This window comes from Thermobia domestica, chromosome 3, assembly GCF_964235325.1.
Source record: "Thermobia domestica chromosome 3, izTheDome1.hap1.1, whole genome shotgun sequence".
Lineage (NCBI taxonomy): Eukaryota > Metazoa > Arthropoda > Insecta > Zygentoma > Lepismatidae > Thermobia > Thermobia domestica.
Window position 1 is genome coordinate 270,790,415 of NC_137456.1, and position 22,235 is coordinate 270,812,649.

Consider the following 22,235-nt stretch of genomic DNA (forward strand, 5'->3'; position numbering starts at 1 on the left):
TCCTACATTGATGAACCACTGTGTAATTATAAGTGCATAATTTATGTACACGTCAAACGCTGATGAGATATTTTTAGCATATGAAAATTAAGCCAATAATGGCTCGAAACGGGAAAACAATTGGAAAGCGAATTTTCATTTTAACACATTCTATGGACTCCCCTGATACTCTACAGAAAAAAACCCAAAACTCCTACATGGGCAACCGCCTGAAATGACGTTATCAATATGGCGGCCACCCAATTACGACTATTTATGATTATGCAGTAATATCTCATCACAGAACTGAGATACAAACTTCGTTCTGATGCCACATTAAAGATAAAGCACTGTACAAGTGAGTTCAACTAATATCTTTCTTAAGTGTTCTTCCATTTTAAATATGGCGGTTATTATTTTAAAAATTAATTTTCTCCGTTTCATATTATTGGTTTTAAAGTAGATTACTACGAAACTATCATATATACGAAAAAACACTTCGAAGTAAACGTTATATAGTTGAGTCTCACCTTTCTAAATGCAGGGTGTTTGAAAAAGAACTTCCTAGTTTTAAGTATAAATTTAATTGGGAAATAGATGAAAACTTACATCAATGAGTACATACAGCGTGTGCATAAAGTCCTGCAGGAAAGTAAAACTCTGTAACTTGGAAACTGCGTGATGTATTAACAAAGACTTTTTCGTGTATTTGCAGAAAGGTTCAAAGTTTTGTTTCAGCTAGTTAAGGTTCATCGCCAACCTCAAATTGTGCACCATTCACGTCCAAACACTCTTGCAGTCTTCTTGGGAAACCAAGAATTGCGTGTTGGCGGTGCTCGTCTGGAATGTTCAAAATCACATCAGTTATTTGGTTCTTGTGATCGTGGGGATAAGCTGGCTTCTGCGAATACACCTTGGTCTTTACGTGTCCCCACAGCCAGTAATCACAAGGCGACTAATCTGGTAATCTTGCAGGCCAATGTGTGGGTCCTCTTCAAGCAATCCATATCTCCTTAAATTCTTCGTTAAAAAAACTGTTGAACTTGAAGGGCATAGTGCGGCGGTTCCCCATCCTGTTGCATGTGGACCTCATTAAGGTTGCCTAACCCATCCAGACCTGGCGGTCACAATTGTGTACATTAAATTTATATGCATTGTTGTGGGCATACAGGCCGATTGTTTACATTTGTGTAGCTTTGCTTCATTGTTATACAGGTAGCTGCTGCGTTCTAGTGAGTAGTATGTGATAAAAGTATTGTAAATAGTCTGTGGTGTTGTAGTTTTATCAACAGGTACTACCTCGTCGATTTTAGTACAATAATTAGAAGTTTCTCGTTTCTGAATTAACTTTTTGAAGTGCTTGCGTGTGTTTCTGAATATCTGTTATCTTTTGTGGTAAAATTACAAATATGACAAGCAATTCGTTATAACTTTATTTGTTGTTGAAATATAATGTACACAATTGTGCCCCAGAGGATCGTAATGAACAGATGCGTTATTAATGAAAGCTCATTGAGTATGTGTTTTGGGGTGATAATATTAGTAAGAATTGGTTTGTTTTAGCTTCGATCGGACTTATATCAACGACATTAGACCAAACTTTTCTTATAAATTATATGGTACATTGAGTTAGTGTGTACACGAATTAGAGTCATGGATAAACCATCTGGTAGCAGCGCATCTCTCTCCACGGAGAAAATTTTACATATGTTGGAGAAAGGTGACATTTCTGATTTCGATTTATCTGAAGATGAAACCGAAGAAAAAATACCGTTTGTAAAAAGTTTAGATGATTAGACAATAAAGTGTATTGGAGCGAATCAAGTACGTAGAAATGAGATATCTGCTGACGAAGTGCCTCAAGACGAAAATGTGGAGCACTCTGAAGCGAATGATTTGGACAACGATAGCAACAGCATAATAGATTATACTTATGACAACATTATGTTGACACCGAAACCATCCATTAAATGGTCACGCAAGCCTTTGTCTTGCCTTGTAGATACATTTGAGGCTCCAAATATAGAAGAGCGTGAATTATTGTCACCGATTCATTACTTCAAAAGATATGTACCTGATAAGATATTTATAAATACGGCTATGTATACTAACATGTATGCTTTACAACAAGGGAATTCATCGTTCAGGCAGACTAATCCTGACGAAAAAGAAGTTTTGTGTGGTTTACATATATTGGCTGGCACTCTGAAATTTCCGAGATACGCATGTATTGGGACAAAACACTGAAGATAAACGTGTTTTTCGATAATATGAATCGTGATAGGTTTTTTGAATTGCGAACAAACTTACATCTCGTAGACAACCTGAAAATACCACCTGACAATAAAGACAAATTTTACAAGATTAGACCAATTTACACAGCAATTCGCAAACGATGCAAGAACTTCCAACAGAAGACAACGTCTGTATTTATGAAGGTGTGATCCCTTTCACTGGACAATTTTCTGTAAAACAATATGTCAAAGGCAAACCGAATCCGTGGGGTATCAAGATGTTCATGTTATGTGGAAAGTGTGGACTTGTATACGATTTTCTTTTATACCAAGGCGTAAACACGGAACTTGACAATATATGTTACCAGACGTTTGGTTTAGGCCCTGCTGTTGTCCTAGAACTATCAAAACAACTTTCGAACGAAAAAGGACATAAATTATATTTTGACAACTATTTTGCATCATATCATCTTTTTCAAGCGTTGAAAGCGCAAAATATCTCTGCAGCAGGTAGTGTCCGGCTAATCAGATTGGGCAAAAATATTCCGTTCTAACATGATAAGACAATAATGAAAAATCCCAGAGGATTTTGTGAAGAAGTAACTAGTGCAGATGACATTACGATGTGTAAATGGGTAGACCATAGACCAGTCATTCTGTGTTCCAATTTTATTGGTAAAGGTTCAGTTAATGTTGTTGAACGGTGGGATAAGAATAATAATAAGTACATAAATATAGAAAGGCCTGAAATTGTGAGAAGATATAACCATGCTATGGGAGAAGTCGACCTGTTTGACCAACTGATTAGTAACTACCGAATTTTCATTAGATCTCGAAAATGGACTCTGCGTATGATTTTTCATGCTGTTGATTTTGCCATTGTTCAAAGTTGGCTTCAATATAGACAAGACGAAGACAATCTGGGTGTTGCAAAGAAAAAAGCAATTAGACCTTGTGGCATTTCGTATCAGAATAGCAGACGGACTAATATTGTATCAGAAGAATATTTCTCGAAGGAAGAGAGGACGTCCTTCTGATGACGGTCCCGCTTCAGACTTACACGTTACACAAAGAAGAAAAGGAGAGATACGTCCTGCTCACGAGATACAATATGATTCCGTTGATTATTTACCTCTTCATGATGATGGACCTCCAAATCGCTGCAAGATTCCAAATTGTACAGGACGTTCACGGACTCAGTGCCAGAAATGTAAAGTGCACCTTTGTCTCCAAAAAGGCAAAAACTACTTCTTAAACTTCAATGTAAAGCCTTAGGAAGTGTTGGATTTCGTTCCACAATTATAACGGTCTATGTTATATCACTTAAATTTTAGCTTTTTATTTGTTTTTCAGCACAAGATCTGTTTTTCGTCGACCTAAACTCTCTCTTATATATAAAAATGTATGTTATAATGTTAATAAACAAAGAAATATACTTATTCGATTTTATTTTTAAAAAAATATCAGTGTCACCGATAGCCTTCTCAATACTTAATGTACACAAATGTGTGCTACGGGACACCAATGCTATGTAAAAACTAAAAATTTATATGACAGTGGAGTCCAGATGTACACATTTGTGCACATAAAATATCTGGAGAACTATGGGTAACAAAAACAAAATTTCAAGCAAAACGGCATCGGAAGACCCCCAATGAGTTTAAAAACCACAACAAATATTTTTTTCAGGCTTAAAAAAATTCAGGTCTGAAGGAGCTAAGCTAGTAATGGCAAAAGTAATGGCTACAACATGTTCAGAGAATTGTTACTATTTACCGTCTCTTGATTGAAGAAAAAAGGGAGGATAATGTGGCCCATTGAAACAGTACACCACACATTGACTTTGGGACTTCCCCGCTTGTGCTACTCGAATTTACGTGGATTTTCCACCCCCCAATTTCGGCAGTTGTGCCTGTTCACTTTTTCCGACACATGAAATGTGGCTTCATCTGAAAACAGAAATGGAGACAGAAGGCCACTATCTTCTTGTAAGCGGGTAAGCATTGAATCACAGAATTCCATTCTCATGTCACAGTCTTCCTCTATCAGCTCATGCACAAATTTTAACTTGTAGGACCTAACCTTCAAATTCTTGCGTACGATCTTGTGTAACGTTGACTTCGGTATAATCAGTTCCAATGACCTACGTTTAAGCGACTTCATTGAACTCCTGGCTACGCTATCCTGCAACGTGTAAATCACATCGTTACTCGTTCCCGGCCATCCACTGCGTGGTAAACCTGACACACTTCCCGTTTTTTTGAACTTCTTGTACAACCTCTTGATACTTGTTTTTGTTGGGGGTGTTTCCTCGTACGTTGTTTGGAACTTTCTCCGCACTAAAACGCAAGATTCCGCAAACCACAAAACACATTGTCCTTTTTCTTTAATGGACATCTTAGTCACGTGATTACCAGCATAAACGTTATCGACTATCGTGGCCAGAGGAAAACTTTAAACATCCCTTCTTCCAACCCCAAAAATGTATACACTTAAACGTAACGGCTTCGCAGTTTTCGAGTTTTAGTTTCCTGCAGGACATTATGGACTCCCTATCATGAAAGATAATTCCCTCAAGTTTAGTTTAATATTGGTAGACTTCAACGTGGGATCCATTTGTGGCCCTGCACACGTTGAGACAATATGCAACTTCTTGCCACGTATTCACCAACATTTCAGATGTAACTGTCTCCACCGCCGGGATGATTCTTCCCGTAAATGATGTGTCTGATCTTTTCACTGTACACAACATTTTTATGTGGCCCCATAAGAAAAAGTCAGTGGGGTTCAGTCTGGGCTTTGTGGTGGACAAGGTATTGGGGCAGCCCTGGCTATCCACCTTCCTGGAAAGCGAGTGTCAAGAACCGCACGCACATGGTTACTGTAACGAGGTGGCACGCCATCATGTTGCAAAAACACAAGGCCCTTTTCCGCCTCAATATCGTCCATTTGGGGGGAGACATACTCTGTCAGAATGTCAAAGTAAACTTCCCCGTTGATTGTTTTTTCTACAAAAATGAAACGACCAATCACACGATCTTCCCTCAAACCGCAACAGACATTAAGATTGGGAGAGTCACGTTGATGTTGAATAACTTCATATGGATGTTCTGATCCCCAAATTCTGTACTTATGACGATTAACTGTTCCACTGACATGAAATTTAGCCTCATCAGAAAAGAGAATATAAAAATGACATCATAATCAATTCTGTGTAGAAAGTCAACATCAAGCACATACCTTTCGATTTTATTAGGTTGTTTAATTTCATGTAACAGATGTAATTTGTAGTCGCGCAATTTAATTCTTTTACGCACATCATACGCAGTACCTATAGGCACTCTTAATTGTACACTATGTCTGGCCAATGACTCTTTTCGGGCCAGTGAATGTGCTTCGAACACAAGAAACACGGATCTGTTCAACATCTTGAAAACTTCTCGGTCTACCTGGTGATTTTGCTTTTAAGTAGCACCGGTTTCCTTGAAAGACTTTATCCAATGAGGGAGAGATTTTTCCTGTAGATGGTTTACCACCATACTGAAGTCTAAAGTTACGTTGCACTTTTATAACTGACTCAGTTTTCACAAGCAAAGTAACACACTGCGCTTTCTGTTGCGGAGTACACATTGTTGCTGAGTTGCTCTCCTATGAACATCTGCCTGGACTGAACTGAGAAAACAGAGGAAAAACAGCACTGGTGCCGTCGTAAGTTCAAACTGGCCTGCCAACTGCAGGGGGGCCAAACCTGGAGAGTTGATGAATCAAACACCAAATTCCTGAATAATGTATGTCACTTTGTACAAATTCTAGGACACATTAAAGCTATGCAGTTCTTTCTCAAACACACTGTATACCAATATTATTTCTCTATAGCTCAAGGTGTTGAATTTTCAGCACTTAGAATACACTAAACATGTGAGAACATTTTTATAACTGAAGGCAGAAAAACCTTTGGAAAACAAACTCTTTTAAAACCATTGAGACTAATGAAAAAATCGTCAAAAATTGCACATGAGGAATCACCTGAAATGACGTCATCAATATGGCAGCCTGCGAATACATTCATTTATACTTATACGAAATATCTCATCAAAGAAGTGAGATGTGAAGGTCGTTCTGGTGCCACGTTAAAGGTAAATGATTCAAATGATTTCAGTTAATATCGTTTTTGTGTTACTGCCATTCGGGTAGTATCTTCAGCACTTAGGTTACGCTTAACATATGTAAATACTTTTGTAGACGAAAATCTTTCGGAAAGCTAATTTGCATTTCTATAACTCTTTGTGCGTCTGTAACTTCATAAAACTTACCAAAAATAGAAAATCGTAGTGACATAACATAACATCATCAATACGGCTGCCAAGCGATGGCGATACAAATCTGTCTACGTAAATTTAAACAGGCATTTTTATAATATAATAGGTTTCAGTGTGCTCTAGAGATATTTAAGTGAATGAGGAAATAAATATGACTGTAAATTCACAAATGTTTAAAGACAATATGCAATCCATTTTGGTCGGTTCAGTTTGTACACGTGCCGTCTAAATCCAACCGTGACGGTCCCAATCCGTGCTGAAAAGGGGGGCCTCATTACACACCTGTTACTACATGCCTTGTGACGGGCTGGATGCTTTGAGGAGGAGATAGGTTTCAGTGGTGCTTGGAATCAAGTATTTTTCTCAAATGTTCAGCATCACAAGCAGCGCTTCCTCATAGACTGTTCCAACAAGCTGGACAATAATTCACCGGCGGAGGTGAGGGTTAGTCTGTTCTCCGAAATGGCCAACTAACAAGTGTCACTGACTCCGGGATAGTATGTGTAATCTCCTAACGTTCTCAGTGAGGTAGGTAGCTTTTGCTGCCACCTCTAACGGTGGAGGTGACCTCTTACGGCGGCTGTCCTCCGAAATAGACAATTAAGCCGTGCCCTTGGATCCGGGAGCAAAGGCTACGTGGTATTGCAGCACGTATTAAAGAGTGGGTAGTTTTATGCCCAGGGGAACGGGCCCAATGCCCTATCGGGAGAATGATGTAAGTGCTTCCCTCAAAGAGCGTTTCGTACATGATCTGGGGTGCGGAATGGAATACCTAGTATCCTAAAACAAACTCGTACCTTACAGGTGCTTAGGAAGTGAAACCTCTCGTCCCAGGTTTTGCTGTGGCTGCAGAGTCTACGACCATACCTGGCGAGCTCCCAAATGGCCATTGTCTTTAAAGGTAGAAAGTTTACTTCAGCCATTGGGTCTGGTAATGTACCCTGTAGCTCTAATGTAATTAGATGAAGTTCCGTATTGCTTGAACGACCCTGCCGACGGAGGGTGTAGTGGTCCCTCCCAATGGTGACCAACGCGTACAATTGGGTTCAGTATAATTTTTCTATGACGTGTACGTGGTACCTAGACAGTAAAAGATAAGTAGTCTTGTATTGCATGGGCGAACCTACTAGGGGAACACGGCTTCTAAATGATAATGTCTGTGTTGAACAGACGGTCTACGTCAGTCACTAGCTCTGGTAATGTACAGTGTACCTCTTCCATAATTAGAGGAAGCCTCGTATTGCTTGCACGATCCTACCGGCACGGGAGTGTCAGATTCCTGCCTGCAGGTAGATTGAAAGGCGTCTGCGGAAAAGTGCCTATCTCGATAACGGTTTCTGATCCCAGTGAAACGGAAAGAACTTTGTAGGATATGGGCTGGCACCAAACTGAAATGGTGACTTAACACGTGGCATTTGGGAAGAGATATGGAAGTATCTCGACGTGCGTTATACATCTACAGACGAATGAAGTTGCCAGTTGCGTTACAGGTAGACAGGGCCGGGAATAAACAAGCCCCTTGGAGCATTGCCAGCGGCTCCTGAATAGGGTTGGACTCTGCCAGGCTGTGGTCATACCATGGCCGGAGATGAGCTTCTCGGAAAAGCATTGGTATCATGCCTGCAGAGCATGGAAGGACTGACTTGCTAGCATTTCTCTTTTACCAGTAGGTAATTGGTATGCAGAACTTCTGTCGCACAGTGAGCTATATCACTCCCTTCGAGAATAGTGGTTACACACCAAGGTTTCAAGATCGGGGGACAGATCTTGACAGTGTACCAAATGCACCAGAACTAAGAATCAGATCTAGGCATTTCGGGCAGGATACCTTGTTTGGTGGAGCCTGGCAGAACGGCCAACAAATAAGCACAACGGGCGCGGGCTCTTTTTCCACGCGAGCACGTAAACGTGGATAGAGTAGACCACTCGAACCTAAAGTTCCAGAAACTGAAAGTGCCGAAAAGGAGGACTCCACTGCACATCAACATGTGGAGAATGTGCAGGAGAATCATGCACAAATAAAGTAGTAATTAATTCATGAGAAGACAATTATATTTGCGAATATCTTGAAGAAACTTCAAAAATACCTTATAAACGATTCGGAAACATTAATGAATGAAACAGTTAAACGGCAATTGTAGAGAGCTAGATTACGTAACTTGTAATGCAGTAAATGGTTTCTAAATTTGGTTTAAATAAATGTGTTATGTTGTTAAACAAAATTTTAAATAAGTGTTATTTTACGACAGAAAAGTCTTTAATACTCACTATTTTTAATATTAATTTTGTTTGATAATATCGTAATGTAAAATACAGATTTTTTCCATTACAAGATCAACTAAACTAGCGATATCAATGTTACTTTTAAATACTAAAATTATTTCGTATGTATGAATCTGGTAGATTCATAATCAGATTTGAAACAAATAAAATGAAACGGAGTAAATGAACCTTTAAGATAATTCCCGGCATATTTTAAATGACGGTAACATATAAAACCGATTTTACCTGAAATAATTTGAAACATTTACGTTTAACTTGGCACCAGAACGACCTTCATATCTCAGTTCTGTGATGAGATATTTCGTATAAGCATAAATGAATTTATTCACATGGCTGCCATATTGATTTCTGATGTGCTATTTTGGTGATTCTTTCAGCAATCTCAGTGGTATAAAATGTTTGTTTTCCAAATATTTTTCTGCCTTCCATTATAAAAATGTTCTCACATGTTTAGTGTAATCTAAGTGCTGGAAATTCAATATTTGCGCTACAGAAAATCGAGTAGTTCGCTAAATTGTTAAGATGCAGAAATAATATTGGTATATTCCGAAAGGTGAGACTCCACTATATAACGCTTATTTCGAGATGATTTTCCGTATATCTGAGAGTTTCATAGTAATCTACTTTCAAACAAATAAAATTAAACGGAGAAAATTAATTTTTAAGATAATAATCCTAATACCTAAAAATGGTGCCAGCACGTAGGAACAATATTACCTGAAATCACTTAAAATGCTTTACCTTTAATTTGGCCCCCGAACGAACTTTGTATCTCAGTTCTTTGATGAGGCATTACCGCATAAGCATAAGAGGTCGAGTTGCGTGGCCGCCATATTGATGACGTCATTTCAGGTGATTTCCCACGTGGGATTCTTGAGATTTTTCTCTGGAGTATCAGGGGAGTCCATAGAATGTGTTAAAATCAAAATTTGCATTGTAATATTTTTTCCGTCTCCAATTCTAATTTGCCTATACTATTTGGTTCTCAATATTCTTCATATACTTGTTCAAAACCGGTAACATCCCTTAGCAAAATATACGAACTCTCCTTGAGGTTTCGGAGCTCAAGTTACATTATTGAAATTATAAACAAGAACATACCTTGCATTAAAATTTACAGCAAATCGCTCCACTATTTTAGTATTTGTAAACTTTAACTTTTAGTCCTTACTTGATAGACATTTTCTCATTTCATATCTTACGTCATCTTAACGTATAGTATCTAATTTCACGTGGGTCAAAATCTGTATGATCAGTGTACTTTACTGCCTAGGTTGCATTCCAATTGCATATGAGTGCATTCAACCTCTAAATTGTAGTTCTTCTGTTGAGTTTACTGTATAGTCATACTAAAATTTACAGAGACTGAGGCTTAGTAATGAGCAAATTTATCTTAACATTGTACCAAACGTTAGTGGTATTCGTGTGATCTCAAAAAAATGATTTTGTGAGAATATCAATGATAATTTCATGACCAGAATCGATTGTATTGGAAACATTATGTCGATAAGCAGTCTCAAATTGTACATTAGATAGTACTTACCTGTTTTAAATTCAGTTTTATCAGGCCAGGAATCAACTGCTTTAAACGGCAAATACAGTACTCCTATCACAGTTGACCCAATAATCTGCAAAGTAATTAAAAATATATCAATTTATATGTAATGTAAAATACGCACTGGAAACGTAACAAATATTCAGATTTCCTAAATCATCGGTTATGGGAATCTATTACATGATTTTTCTGTATTAATTTTCAACACATTTATCTTCAATAAAATTGAACTCCAAGAAGGAGAAGAGATATTCGTTCAAAATGAAATTTCTTACAGGTTCAAATGCAAAATAAGTATTCAAACCGTATTTAGGTATTTTTCGCCCTAAACCCAAAAAAATGCTCCCTTTTTCACTTATTAGTTCATATTCGAACATGTCTAATAGATTCGTCAACAAAATAGATCATGTTCAATTATATGAACTGTCAGCACCGTATGGAGGTGTTCATAAGGAATTACTCGAGTTTCGCTTGCACCAAATAAACAATAACATCTTTTCGTTGCAGTTCCAGTAACATTCTAACTTTAAGTCATTTGAGTGTTGTACAAACATTGCATTCATTACAATTTCTCTTAAATTAATCTCACATGGACAGCGTTCTTTTTACGTACACCAAACTTAGCTCTTGATTTTTTAAATTTCCACCTACACACAGGAAATGTAGTTCATTCGTTTAAATTATAATGACAAAATTATCATTGACAATAATATTCCGTGTTCATTCGCATCTAAACAAAATATTATTCTCACCTAGACGTTTATATGTAGGTAAATCAAACCCGTTTCAACGCAGTTGTAGCGCACTTTCACTTTTAAAGTTTTATATACAAATGTGCATAAAACATTTTATGATCCAAATTTAGTGAAGGCCTTTACTGAAAAAACAATTTTTCGATTTTCGGAAATTTCATTTTACGCTTTTCGTTTTTCGATTTTTTTCATTTTCCGAAGTTTCTTTCGTTTCCAGCTTTCGGAAAAGCATTCGTTTCTCAAAAAGATTTTTTAGAAGGTGATTTCACTTTTCGTTTTCCAAAATAATCTTCGTTTTAGTTTTCCGATTGCCTTTCTCTTTTCTTTCTTCGATAATTTCCCATTACTAGAATTTTAGTTTTTCTTTAAATTTTCGGAATTAGTGTAATTGTAATGTAGGAGGAAAGATTAATACGTCGAGAAAACCATAGACACGATGTTGTTCTCCATAAACTTACTTGGACATAGATCCCCGGCACAAGAGAGCAGCGTTCTACCACTGAGCCATCGTGCAACGTTCAGTTTGGATTCTTTGAAAAAAGAAGGTTTAATGCTTACTATAGACGAAACTGGCCTAATCACAACCAACATTTGTGTGTTTGAGGATAGCGATGTGTTTAACAGACACGTTATATATTATGGTGTGTGGAATTTCGATTCCAAAGTTATTGTAAATTAAATTTTGGTTTTAACTTAGGGCCATCATGAAATTTCACTACGAAGTATTTAATTAAACTCAAACGACTTTGAACAAACTTGGTATGATTGTAAATATTGAAGAGCTTGGCATTATGGAAGCTTAGTAGAAAATATTATTATGAACAGAGATTTTGGTTCCCGAGTTATTAGCCACAGAGTTAGGTTTGAACTCAGTGAAATCGAGAATGTTAAGTTCATTTTGAGTTTTATCGTCCCTTTGAGCAGCAAGGCTATATGAGACGTGGACCTACTGATTAACATAGAGCCGAACCACCTAGGTTCCTTCCGGGAACGGAACCCGGGTTTCTCACCCGAAAGGCGCGTACGCTAACCGCTTAAGCACGAAGAGGTTCTAGTGAAACCAAGAAATTTCATTAAATCGTTAAAGGTAGAAGTCAGAAAGTTTTTACCAAACTTGGCATGTTGGTAGATCTCTACGAGTATACTAAAAATATGCAATATTATAATGAGCGCACCTTTAATTCCTGGGCTATTAGCCATTAAAGTTAGGTTTGGAGTTAACGAAAAGATACTTTATAACGCACAATATCGATGAAAATAATCTGATCATATTGAAAATTACTACAGTTATAGACTTTAACGTATTTAGTATCCATCGTTGTAATATTATGAAGTGTGGGCGTTTGGAACTAAAATTAGTGTTCAAAAATATGGTTTTAAACTTAGTAACATCAAGAAATGTATTTAAAATGCGTTATATTAAACTCATCAGATATTGACCAAAGTTTATACAGTCATAGACTTTGACGAGCGGTAAAAGCGAAAGCTGAGCACCATATACTGTGATATACAGAACTTTGGTTTACGAAATAATTGCCCACGAAACTTAACTTTGGACTTAGTGAAATCAACAGAAAACATGAAATATGAAACTCGTACAATTTTGATCAAACTTGCCAGTGTGCTGGAATTTGATATCCTTAAAAACCATGTTTAATATTATGGTGTGAAAGTCTTTTATTACCGAGTTATTAGCCATTAAAGTTAAATTTGGTGTTCACGACTGAGTGTTTTGTAATGCATACTATCAACAGAAATCGTCTGATTTTGACCATAATTTGTACGTCGGAAGATCTTGATGTAGTTAGTGCACATCGTAAATATTACCGTGTATGAACAGATGGTTCTCGAATTGTTGATTATCAAATTTGGGTTTAAACTGAGCGAATTCAAGAAATTTCACTAAAACACGTTCTATTTAACTCAACCGATGTTGACGAAAATTGACTGGGTGACAGACCTCATGATGTGTAAGTGAGTAATATATTATTTTGTTGAGTCTTTTGGGCTCCAGTGTTATTCGCTATGTAAGTTTGGTTTTGAATAAAATGTGATTGATGTAACTTATCTAAAATTTACTTAACTTGGTACAATTTGGTTGACTTTTACACACAAATTTGGCATAGGAGCGATTAGTGGGAATAGAAAATAACGTGTGGGATTATTCGTTCCGCAGATGTTCGGAATCAGAAATAATGTGCTCTACAGTTCAGGAGAAGTACCGGTATGATCTGTCAATCATATATTGATATGACGAAGCCATTGATCGCTGTTGAGACCAATGCAGAAGAGGTTACATAAAGTACAGTGAAAACAGAAGAAATGAGCTGAACAGAAGAAGTGCCATTGTCCGACCGCAGTTCCACCATGCGAATACTGGGATACTAAATCATCTAATACCCTTGCCATTACCCACCTTATCTCTAGAAAGAGGAACTGGAATATATATACATATATAAACAGTTTCATCTGTTTGAAGCAGATCGCGTGTTGGTTTCCTTTAGCCTATTTATTTTTCAGTATAATTCTTGGTTACATGTGTGGCTGTTATATTTTTATGCCTCAGTTAACAACTGTTAATTGTTAACAGTTATTATTTATGCCTCAGTTAATTGTGTGAAAAACAGTATATAACTCACAGTACGTTATATTAAGACTATCTGTGGTGTTTTCTCATCTTGTTGAAACCAACTTGGAAGATAACTTTAGAACATGCCATGCATTCAGACAGCGAAGACGTTCTATCTCATGTGTGTTAGGCAACAGAAGGAAATGTTCATACTCATTATGTGTTCACATTATTAAAGCGCAAAGATTGTGAAATTTGCGTGATTTATATTTGTTCTCTTGAATGCAATTGTTAAGAGGCTGTTTCTGTCCAATATTATTTGCTGCTTTCTAGTGGTAATAAGACAAAATTCAAATATTTACCTTATCGTTTATATTAACATAGCTGTGTTAATGAACAGTCTTTTATGCATTCAAACTGTTAGCTTGCTATGGCCGTCCACAATCGTTTCTATTTTAAACATCCCGGAATATATATTTAAATTCAATTCAACTATACAATTTTTTAATTCTGGTGGGCGCCACGTCGTAGATATGAAACACCCGTACATATGAAATCAGTTAATATTGTTGGGTTCGAACATTTCATACTTGCGTACTAATGGATTTTTAATGTTGTGAAGAAACAGAGTAACTTCATTTCGATCTTTTCCCTGCAAAACTTCTTTAAACTCATGATTGATTTCTGCATATATATTCTTTATTTTTTAAAATATCATTTCATTATTCTAATTAGTGATAATATCATTTCGTTAAGCTAATTAGAAATAATTATAGATTAATGCTTACTCAACTGGTAACGGCAAGGACGGGCAGTAGATACATTTAGTATCCCGTCATTCGTCTGGTGGGACTGAGGGCGGACACTGGAGAATTTTCCTTTCAGCTCGTCTTTTCTGTTTCATACTACTTTATATAACTTCGTTTGCATTGGTTGCAAGAACGAGCTAGGCTCTGTCACACTAATATCTGCTTGATAATCCATAATGCTTCAGAATTGTATAGTCCATTATTTCTTATTCCAAACACCTGCGAAACGAATGGTTCCACACGATCTTTAGTATTCCAATTACCTACATCTACATCAAGTATGGTGAAATTATCTCTAAACGACATTACGTCCTTCCCTCGTTAGTAATAAAATATTATTATGTAAGTTCTTGTTTCCCAAGCTATTGACCATCAACATTAGGTTCGCAGTCAATGAAATCAACAAATGTCATTAGAGCCCGAAATATGGAATTCATCCAACCGTAGCTTAGTATCCATGTGAGATATGAGGTCTTTTGGTTTTCGAATTATTTATCATCAAATATTGAGTTTTGACTTTAGTTTGAAACAAGGAAATATAACTAAAACGCAAACATAGAATTAGATTTTGTCTAAACTCAACATAGTTGTAGATCTTGAACTGCATAGTGCAGATTGCAATTTTTATTGTTGACAAACATTAAATAATGAAATCAGAATGCTCATAATATGTAAAGCGGAAAGGTAATTCAAATGATCAGAAAGTATATTGTACTTAATAATGCTTAAATTTCATTCTGCAGAAGGTTCTACCAAATGCATCTCCAAATGAACACAGTAGAATTTGGCAATCACGCCATGAGTGCTAATTACTGGATATTAACAGTACATTCCTAAGTATATATATTAGTTTACGTGTCACATCATGCCCCGAGGATAACGGAACTGTAAAAAATCGTAAAATGAAGAGTGGCCGGAAACTTGAGAAACCCAGGGAAACTTGTACATGGTGTTTTTTCACCACAAAGACTACTTCCGCAACCTATGATCGAATCAAGGACCCCACTCACGAGAAATGAACTGTCTATACTGAGGCACCGCGACCACTCGAAACCGTACCATGTACATAGTTTCACTATAAACCTAAAGATGTAATTACATCTTATTGAAAACGAGTGCTACTATTTCATGGCAACTTCAGTTGATATGGGTTTACTCTCATGCACTTAATATTTATCAGACAGAAAAACAACTTATATCAATACTGACTCTTACTCAATATTAACAAAATCAGATCATTCTTATTCTTCACCAAACTCTAGATTCCTTAGGAATAATTCAATGTTTCTAATAAATATTGCAGTGAAGAATGAATGTTAAATCACAAAAAAGCAGACGACTAGTACGAGCAATCAGTCCTATCAGATATTGTAATCTTATGACGACGAAAGAAGTAAAAAAATGTCGAATACAGCAACACTTCCAGTTACTGAGGCAATTACTCTAGAATCTTGGTATTAAGATGAAATGTGAGAACCGTAAATTGTGAGGCCATTCATAAAATATACGGCAGCATTTCCTTTAGTTCAAGACGCAGGTTGCTTATTAGCTATTCATAAATATCCTTTTCTGGTAATGATTTAATAAATATATGCTTTTCGTAATCGCTTATAAATACAAAAATGCAATTCCTTAGGTATAATATATGATAAGTAAATTATTTTTGTACCGTAGCGGTTTTTCTTGCAACATGTTGCAGGTAAATTAAGTTGTATATTATTAAAAAAACTCGTATCCTAGGTATATTATCAATATACAACGTAACATCGTATTCAAATTGCATCCAGCTACAAAGATAAGGACCACATAATGGTTTGTGTTTTCCAGAACAAAGTAAGGAGACCGAAAGTTTCTTCCTTAAATTCTCACGATTTGAACAATTCTGCAGTTCACTCTTACTTCTCGGGTTCCGTTGTATTCAGTTTTATATAAACGTATTATTCGATCATTATCTTCATATAAATTTGTAATAATCAAAGGTAATCAGTGTAAAATTTGTATTTTACAGAATATTGAAATATAATCAGTCAATATTTCATAATGACAAAACAAGACTAACAAATTTCCAAAAAGAAGTTTCTGGTAAAAAAAATGATCGTATGAATATCAAACCAACTGTGTAATAAATTGATTTTAACAAAATATGAAAAAAGTGATCATATATACATATACTGCTTCCAAAGAATACTGACTAAGATCACTCATTCATTTCTTTTATTTTCTGCAACGAACTAATAATTACCAAAAAACAATTTTGATGCTTACAAAAATACGCAATTTTGTATTAACGAAATACTATAAAATGATTTATTTGATTTAAAGGTGTTAGTAGAGCGGCGGCACCTGGTGGCATTTTTGTAACAAGATACCCCATTTTTTGTAACCAGATTTAGTATCTTTTGTAGTCGTTTATGACCCCTTTTTCACATAGCAGACAGGCTACTACCATTTTGAACATATCAGTAATTACGTAAGACTACGAATATATAGCAGACATTTTTCAACCCTTATGTAACATAAGACTACGAACACGTAGAAGAGCTAACAGAGTTTGACTTATTTTTCTAAACCCATTTTAAAATAGCAGAAATTAAATAAGAATACGAACACGTTTTCTAACCCCAGCCTTAACAGCAGAAATTACTTAATACAGTAAACATAATAGAGTTAATAAAAGACTATTAACACAGTTTCCAACGCCTATGTAATATAAGACTACGGACACATTTCGGAAACCCTAAAGAAGAAAGGCTACGACGAACCTTTTTACTCTTTCCAGCCCGTTGATAACATTTGGAATCACTAACTTTTTATAATCATAAATCTAATTTTAAATCAAGTAGTTTCCCCATGTAAACATTACACCTTTCCTTCGGGTCAATCTCATAAGTTGGTACCTCTACTTACACGCGGTAAAGCAAAACCGAGGATCTACGACGTGGCATAATTTCAACAGGAAATACCTTGAATATATGTTTTTCCAATGCACAAAAAAATTCGAGCAGTAAAGCATTAACAATTCTTTAACATGTGGTGTACTCGTTCTCTTTTTTCAACCCCTATTTTAACATAGCAAAAAATTACGAAGGAGCACTCCTGTGTAACATAGCAAGCACTACAAACATAACAGAGGTTTACACGTTCCCTTTTAACAACCCCTATGTAATACAACGGAGATTACAGAAGAAACGCTAAAAGGATTTTTAACATAGCACAGTTGGTAAAAGATTATGGCTAATTTTTAACATCGCACAGATTACAAACCCCTAGAGAATATGAAGGAATAGCAGGAGTATATTCGTTACTCTTTATCAACATAGCAGAAATTAAACAAGCATTCATCTAGTACTACATGTCGCAAATGTACTGACCACGGTGGTCAAAGGTCAAATATTTAAACTCAAATACCTCTAAACAGAGCATCGTATTGAGGTGCTGTTTCCACATTTAGTAATAGGTCATCAACTACCACATGTGTCAAAAGTACTCACCATCAAGGTCAAAGGTCAAGTATTTAAAAAAGAATAACATTTAAACGGAGACACATACTAAGGGATGTTTTCACATTTAGTAACAGGTCATAAAATACTACATGTCGCAAAAGTAGTGACCATTGAGATCAAAAGTCAAATATTTAAACGTGAATAACATGTAAACGGTCAGACGGATTGAGGGAGCGTTTCCAGGTTTAGCAATAAGTCATCAGGTGCTACATATCGCAAAGGTAATAACCATCGCGGTCAAGGGTCATATATTTAAACCCAAATAACTTCTAACCGGTGGGACGTATTAAGCGATTGTTTCCAAATTTAGAAATAGGTCACCAAGTACTATATGTCAAAAAGTACTGACCATCGAGGTCAAAGGTCAAAAATTTAAGCCGGTATGACTCGCGAAAGGGGAACATACTGAAGTGCCGTTTCCACATTTAGTAATAGGTCATAAAATACTATATGCCGCTAAAGTTCTGACCATCTAGGTCAAACGTCAAATATTTAACACGAATAACTTTTAAACCGTGAGACGTATTGATGGAATGTTTCCAGATTTAGCAATAGGTCATCAAGTACTACATGCCCCAAAAGTACTGACCATCGAAGTCAAGGTCAAATATTTAAACCCGAATGACTCGCAAACGGAGAAACATATTGAGGTGCTGTTTCCACTTTTAGTAATGTCAGCAACTACTACACTTTGCAAAAGTACTTACCATAGAGGACAAAGATCAAATGTTTAAACGTAAATAACTCTTAAACGGACCGATGGATAAATTTGTGTGACGTATTCAATTTAATACGAAGCAGATGAAAAACCAGAAGCAATAATTTTGAGTGCCTTATTTACTTTTGTATTAACGAGAAAAAAGGGAACAAAGACCAGCTTATGTGGTTTAGTGTTTTATACCATTTTGTGCTATTCAAATAAACGAAAAAGTAGATTTATACCAAGCAGAAAAAGCCAAGATATGCCATTTTAACCAGCAGACAATTTTATATCATCCTGTACTATCCTAAAAAACTAAGGAAAATTTGAATGATCTGTTTAGTTTTGAACGAACCAGAAATGTAATTTCAACTAGCTTGGAATTTCTACACCATTTCATGCTATTCAAATAAACGAAGGAGTACATTTAAGTGTCATATATACTTTTGTACCAACGAGAAAAATAGCGTCGAAGAAATATTTTACCTAGCTGAGACTGTACGTACATTTTGTACTACTCCACTAATGAAAACAGATATTTAGGTGCTCTGTTTTTATACCACTTTGTACTATTTAAACAAATTACACCAACCAGGAGAAAGTAGACAATGAATAAATTCCTATTTAGTGTCCTAAATGAATTTGTACCAAGGAGAAAAATACGAACAATGATTAAATTTCGATGATATTTTTAATTTTGGATTAACGAGAGAAAAAGACAAAAAGACTACTTTAAGCACTTTAGTGTTTTATACCTTTTCGTGCTAATCAAATAAACGAAGGAATAAATGTATACTAAACCTGACAAAGCAAAAAAACGTCCATTCTTAATACGTCAGCATTTTATGCATTTTGTGTTAATTAAACAAATGAAGGAATAAATTAGTACTAACCAACAAAAGCAAAAAAGGCCCAATTAAACTAGTTAAGAATTCATGTAACTTTTTTTACTAAAACACAAGAAAAACCGAGCAAATGCCATTTTAACTAGCTTAGAATTTCTGTAGCTTTTTCTGCTATTGACATAAATGAAGTAATAAATTTGAATGGGCTATTTAATTTTGTAACAACTAGAAAGAGCCATTTTAAATAACTAAGTATCTTAAACCATTATGAACTTTTTAAATAAGCAAAAGAGTAAACTTGTACAAACTGGAAAAAGGCCCATTTTAACTAGCTCAGAATTGATGGACCTTTTGTACTGCTCAAATAAACGAAGGAATAAATTTGAGTGGAGTACTAAGTTTTGTAGCAACCAGAAAAAACACAAGAATGGCCGTTTTAACTACCTTAAAATTTTATACCTTTTGTACTCAAAGTAATACATTTGAGTAGGTTATATAATTTGGCAAACGAGAAGAAAGCAAAGAAGGAATATTTTAGCAAGCTGAGTATTTAACACTATTTTGCACTATTTAAATAAGAATAGGAATAAATTTGTACTAACTAGCAAAGGCGGAAAAGGCCCGTTTTTAACTAGCTTATAATTTTATACCATTTTGTACTATTTAAATAAAGAAAGTAATAAATTAGTACTAACCAGAAAAAACAAAAAGGTTCGATTTTAATTAGTTCAGAGTTTATGTATTTTTTTGTACTACCCAAATAAACGAGAGGACGAATATGGGTGTTCTTTTGTACCAACGAGAAAACACGAAGGGCCATTTTAGCTAGCTTAGTATTTTAAATCATCTTGTACTATTTAAATAAACAAACGAATAAATTTCCAGTAATAACAAAAAGCGAAAACGAGGCCATTTTAACTAGCCTTGAATTTAAGTATCTAATGTACTATTCAACTAAACGAAAGAATGGATATGGGTGTTCTACTTTTTGTAACAACGAGGAAAAACGAAGAAAGACCATTTTGGCTAGCTGAGTATTTTAAATGGTTTTGTACTACTTAAATAAACAAAGGGTTACAACAGTCTGACCTATTCAATTCTCTACCAACGAGAAATGCCATTCTTAACTAGGTCAGAATTTATGTACCGTTTGCATTACTAACATAAACGAACGAATAAATTTGAGTGACCTATTCGATTATACCAACGAGAAACGCCATTTTAATTAGCTAGAATTTCTGTGCTATTTTGTACTACTCAATTAAACGAAGGAATTAATTTAGGTGTACTACTTTTTTATACCTACGACAAATGCCCTTTGAACTAGCTCAAAATATCTCTACCTCTTTGTGCCATTCAACTAAACGAAGAAATAAATATGGATGGAGTATTTAGAACCACAAACGAGGGATGAATGAATGAAATTTGGGTGGACCAGGTCCTTTTTTACTATTCAAATAAACGAAGGTATAAATTTGAGTGGACTATTGAAATAAACGAATACTTGTCTATGGCTCTAGAGTTTAAACACAAATGAAGTATTACCAACAATGTGTTGATTATTTAAACGGAATATTTTTTCTGTTTTTACAAAAGATTTGAATAGTATATCAAAAATGCACAAGGTAATATGGCTCTTCTTGTACAAAAATTGGTCTGTAAGAAAACTTTAAAATGTCCCTCTGTCTGTGTGACACAAAAATATACAAAATAGTATAAAATCTAGCACCGCAACTAACTATTCTACTTACGTTAATGCCTTCGTTTATTTGAGTACCGCAGAAAGATATAAAATCCTTACTTAGTTAAAATTGTCCTCTTTCTGGTTGACACAAAAAATAGGTGACTTAAAATTATCCCTTCGTTTGTTTTAATACTACAAAAGTTATAAAATTCTCAGTTAATTAAAATGTTCCTTTTTCGTCTTTTCTGTTTAGTACAAATTTATTCCTTCGTTTGTTTGAATCAGTACAAAAACGCACCGAAATTCTGAGCTAGCTAAAATGGCATTTCTTGTTGTCTCAAAACTAAATAGACCACCCAAATTATCCTGTTTATTTAAATGGTACAAGATGCTGAGCTAGTTAAAATGAACCTTCTTCCTTTTTTCTGCTTGTTACAAAATTGAATAGACCACTCAAATTTATACCTTCGTTTATTTAAATAGTAAAAAAGGACATAGTCCACCCAAATTTTATTCATTCTTCTCTTTTTTCTGGTTCTAAATACCCCATTCACATCTTTTTCTTCGTTTACTTGAATGGCAGAGAAAGTTACAAATATTCTGAGCTAGTTCAAAGGGCATTTGTCATACGCATAAAAAGTAGTATACACCTAAATTTATTTCTTCGTTTATTTGAATAGTACAAAATGTCAGAGATATTCTGAGCTAGTTAAATTGGCATTTTTCGATGGTACGTAACTGAGTAGGTCACCCAGATTTATTCGCTCCTGTATGTGAGTAATGCAAAAGGTACATACATTCTCAGCTGATTCAAAATGGCATTTCTCATTGGTACAAAATTGAATAGGTCACATAAATTTAACCCTTTATTTATTTAAATAGTACAATATGATTTTAAATACTCAGCTAGCTAAAATGGATCTTCCTCGTTTTTACTCGTTCGTACAAAAAGTAGAACACCCATATCTATTCTTTCGTTTATTTGAGTAGTGCAAAAGATACA

The 22,235-nt window shown here is 35.4% G+C and overlaps 1 protein-coding gene across 1 annotated transcript in view; it reads right to left on the bottom strand.

Annotated features, from left to right (window-relative positions):
• Window positions 1–22,235, bottom strand: part of LOC145681655 (uncharacterized) — a 360,834-nt gene that overhangs the window by 305,589 nt on the left and 33,010 nt on the right. Inside the window, exon 3 of the mRNA XM_081753279.1 lies at window positions 10,359–10,443. Within this exon, the coding sequence (XP_081609405.1) occupies window positions 10,359–10,443 (85 nt within the window). The remainder of the gene's footprint in view (window positions 1–10,358; window positions 10,444–22,235) is intronic.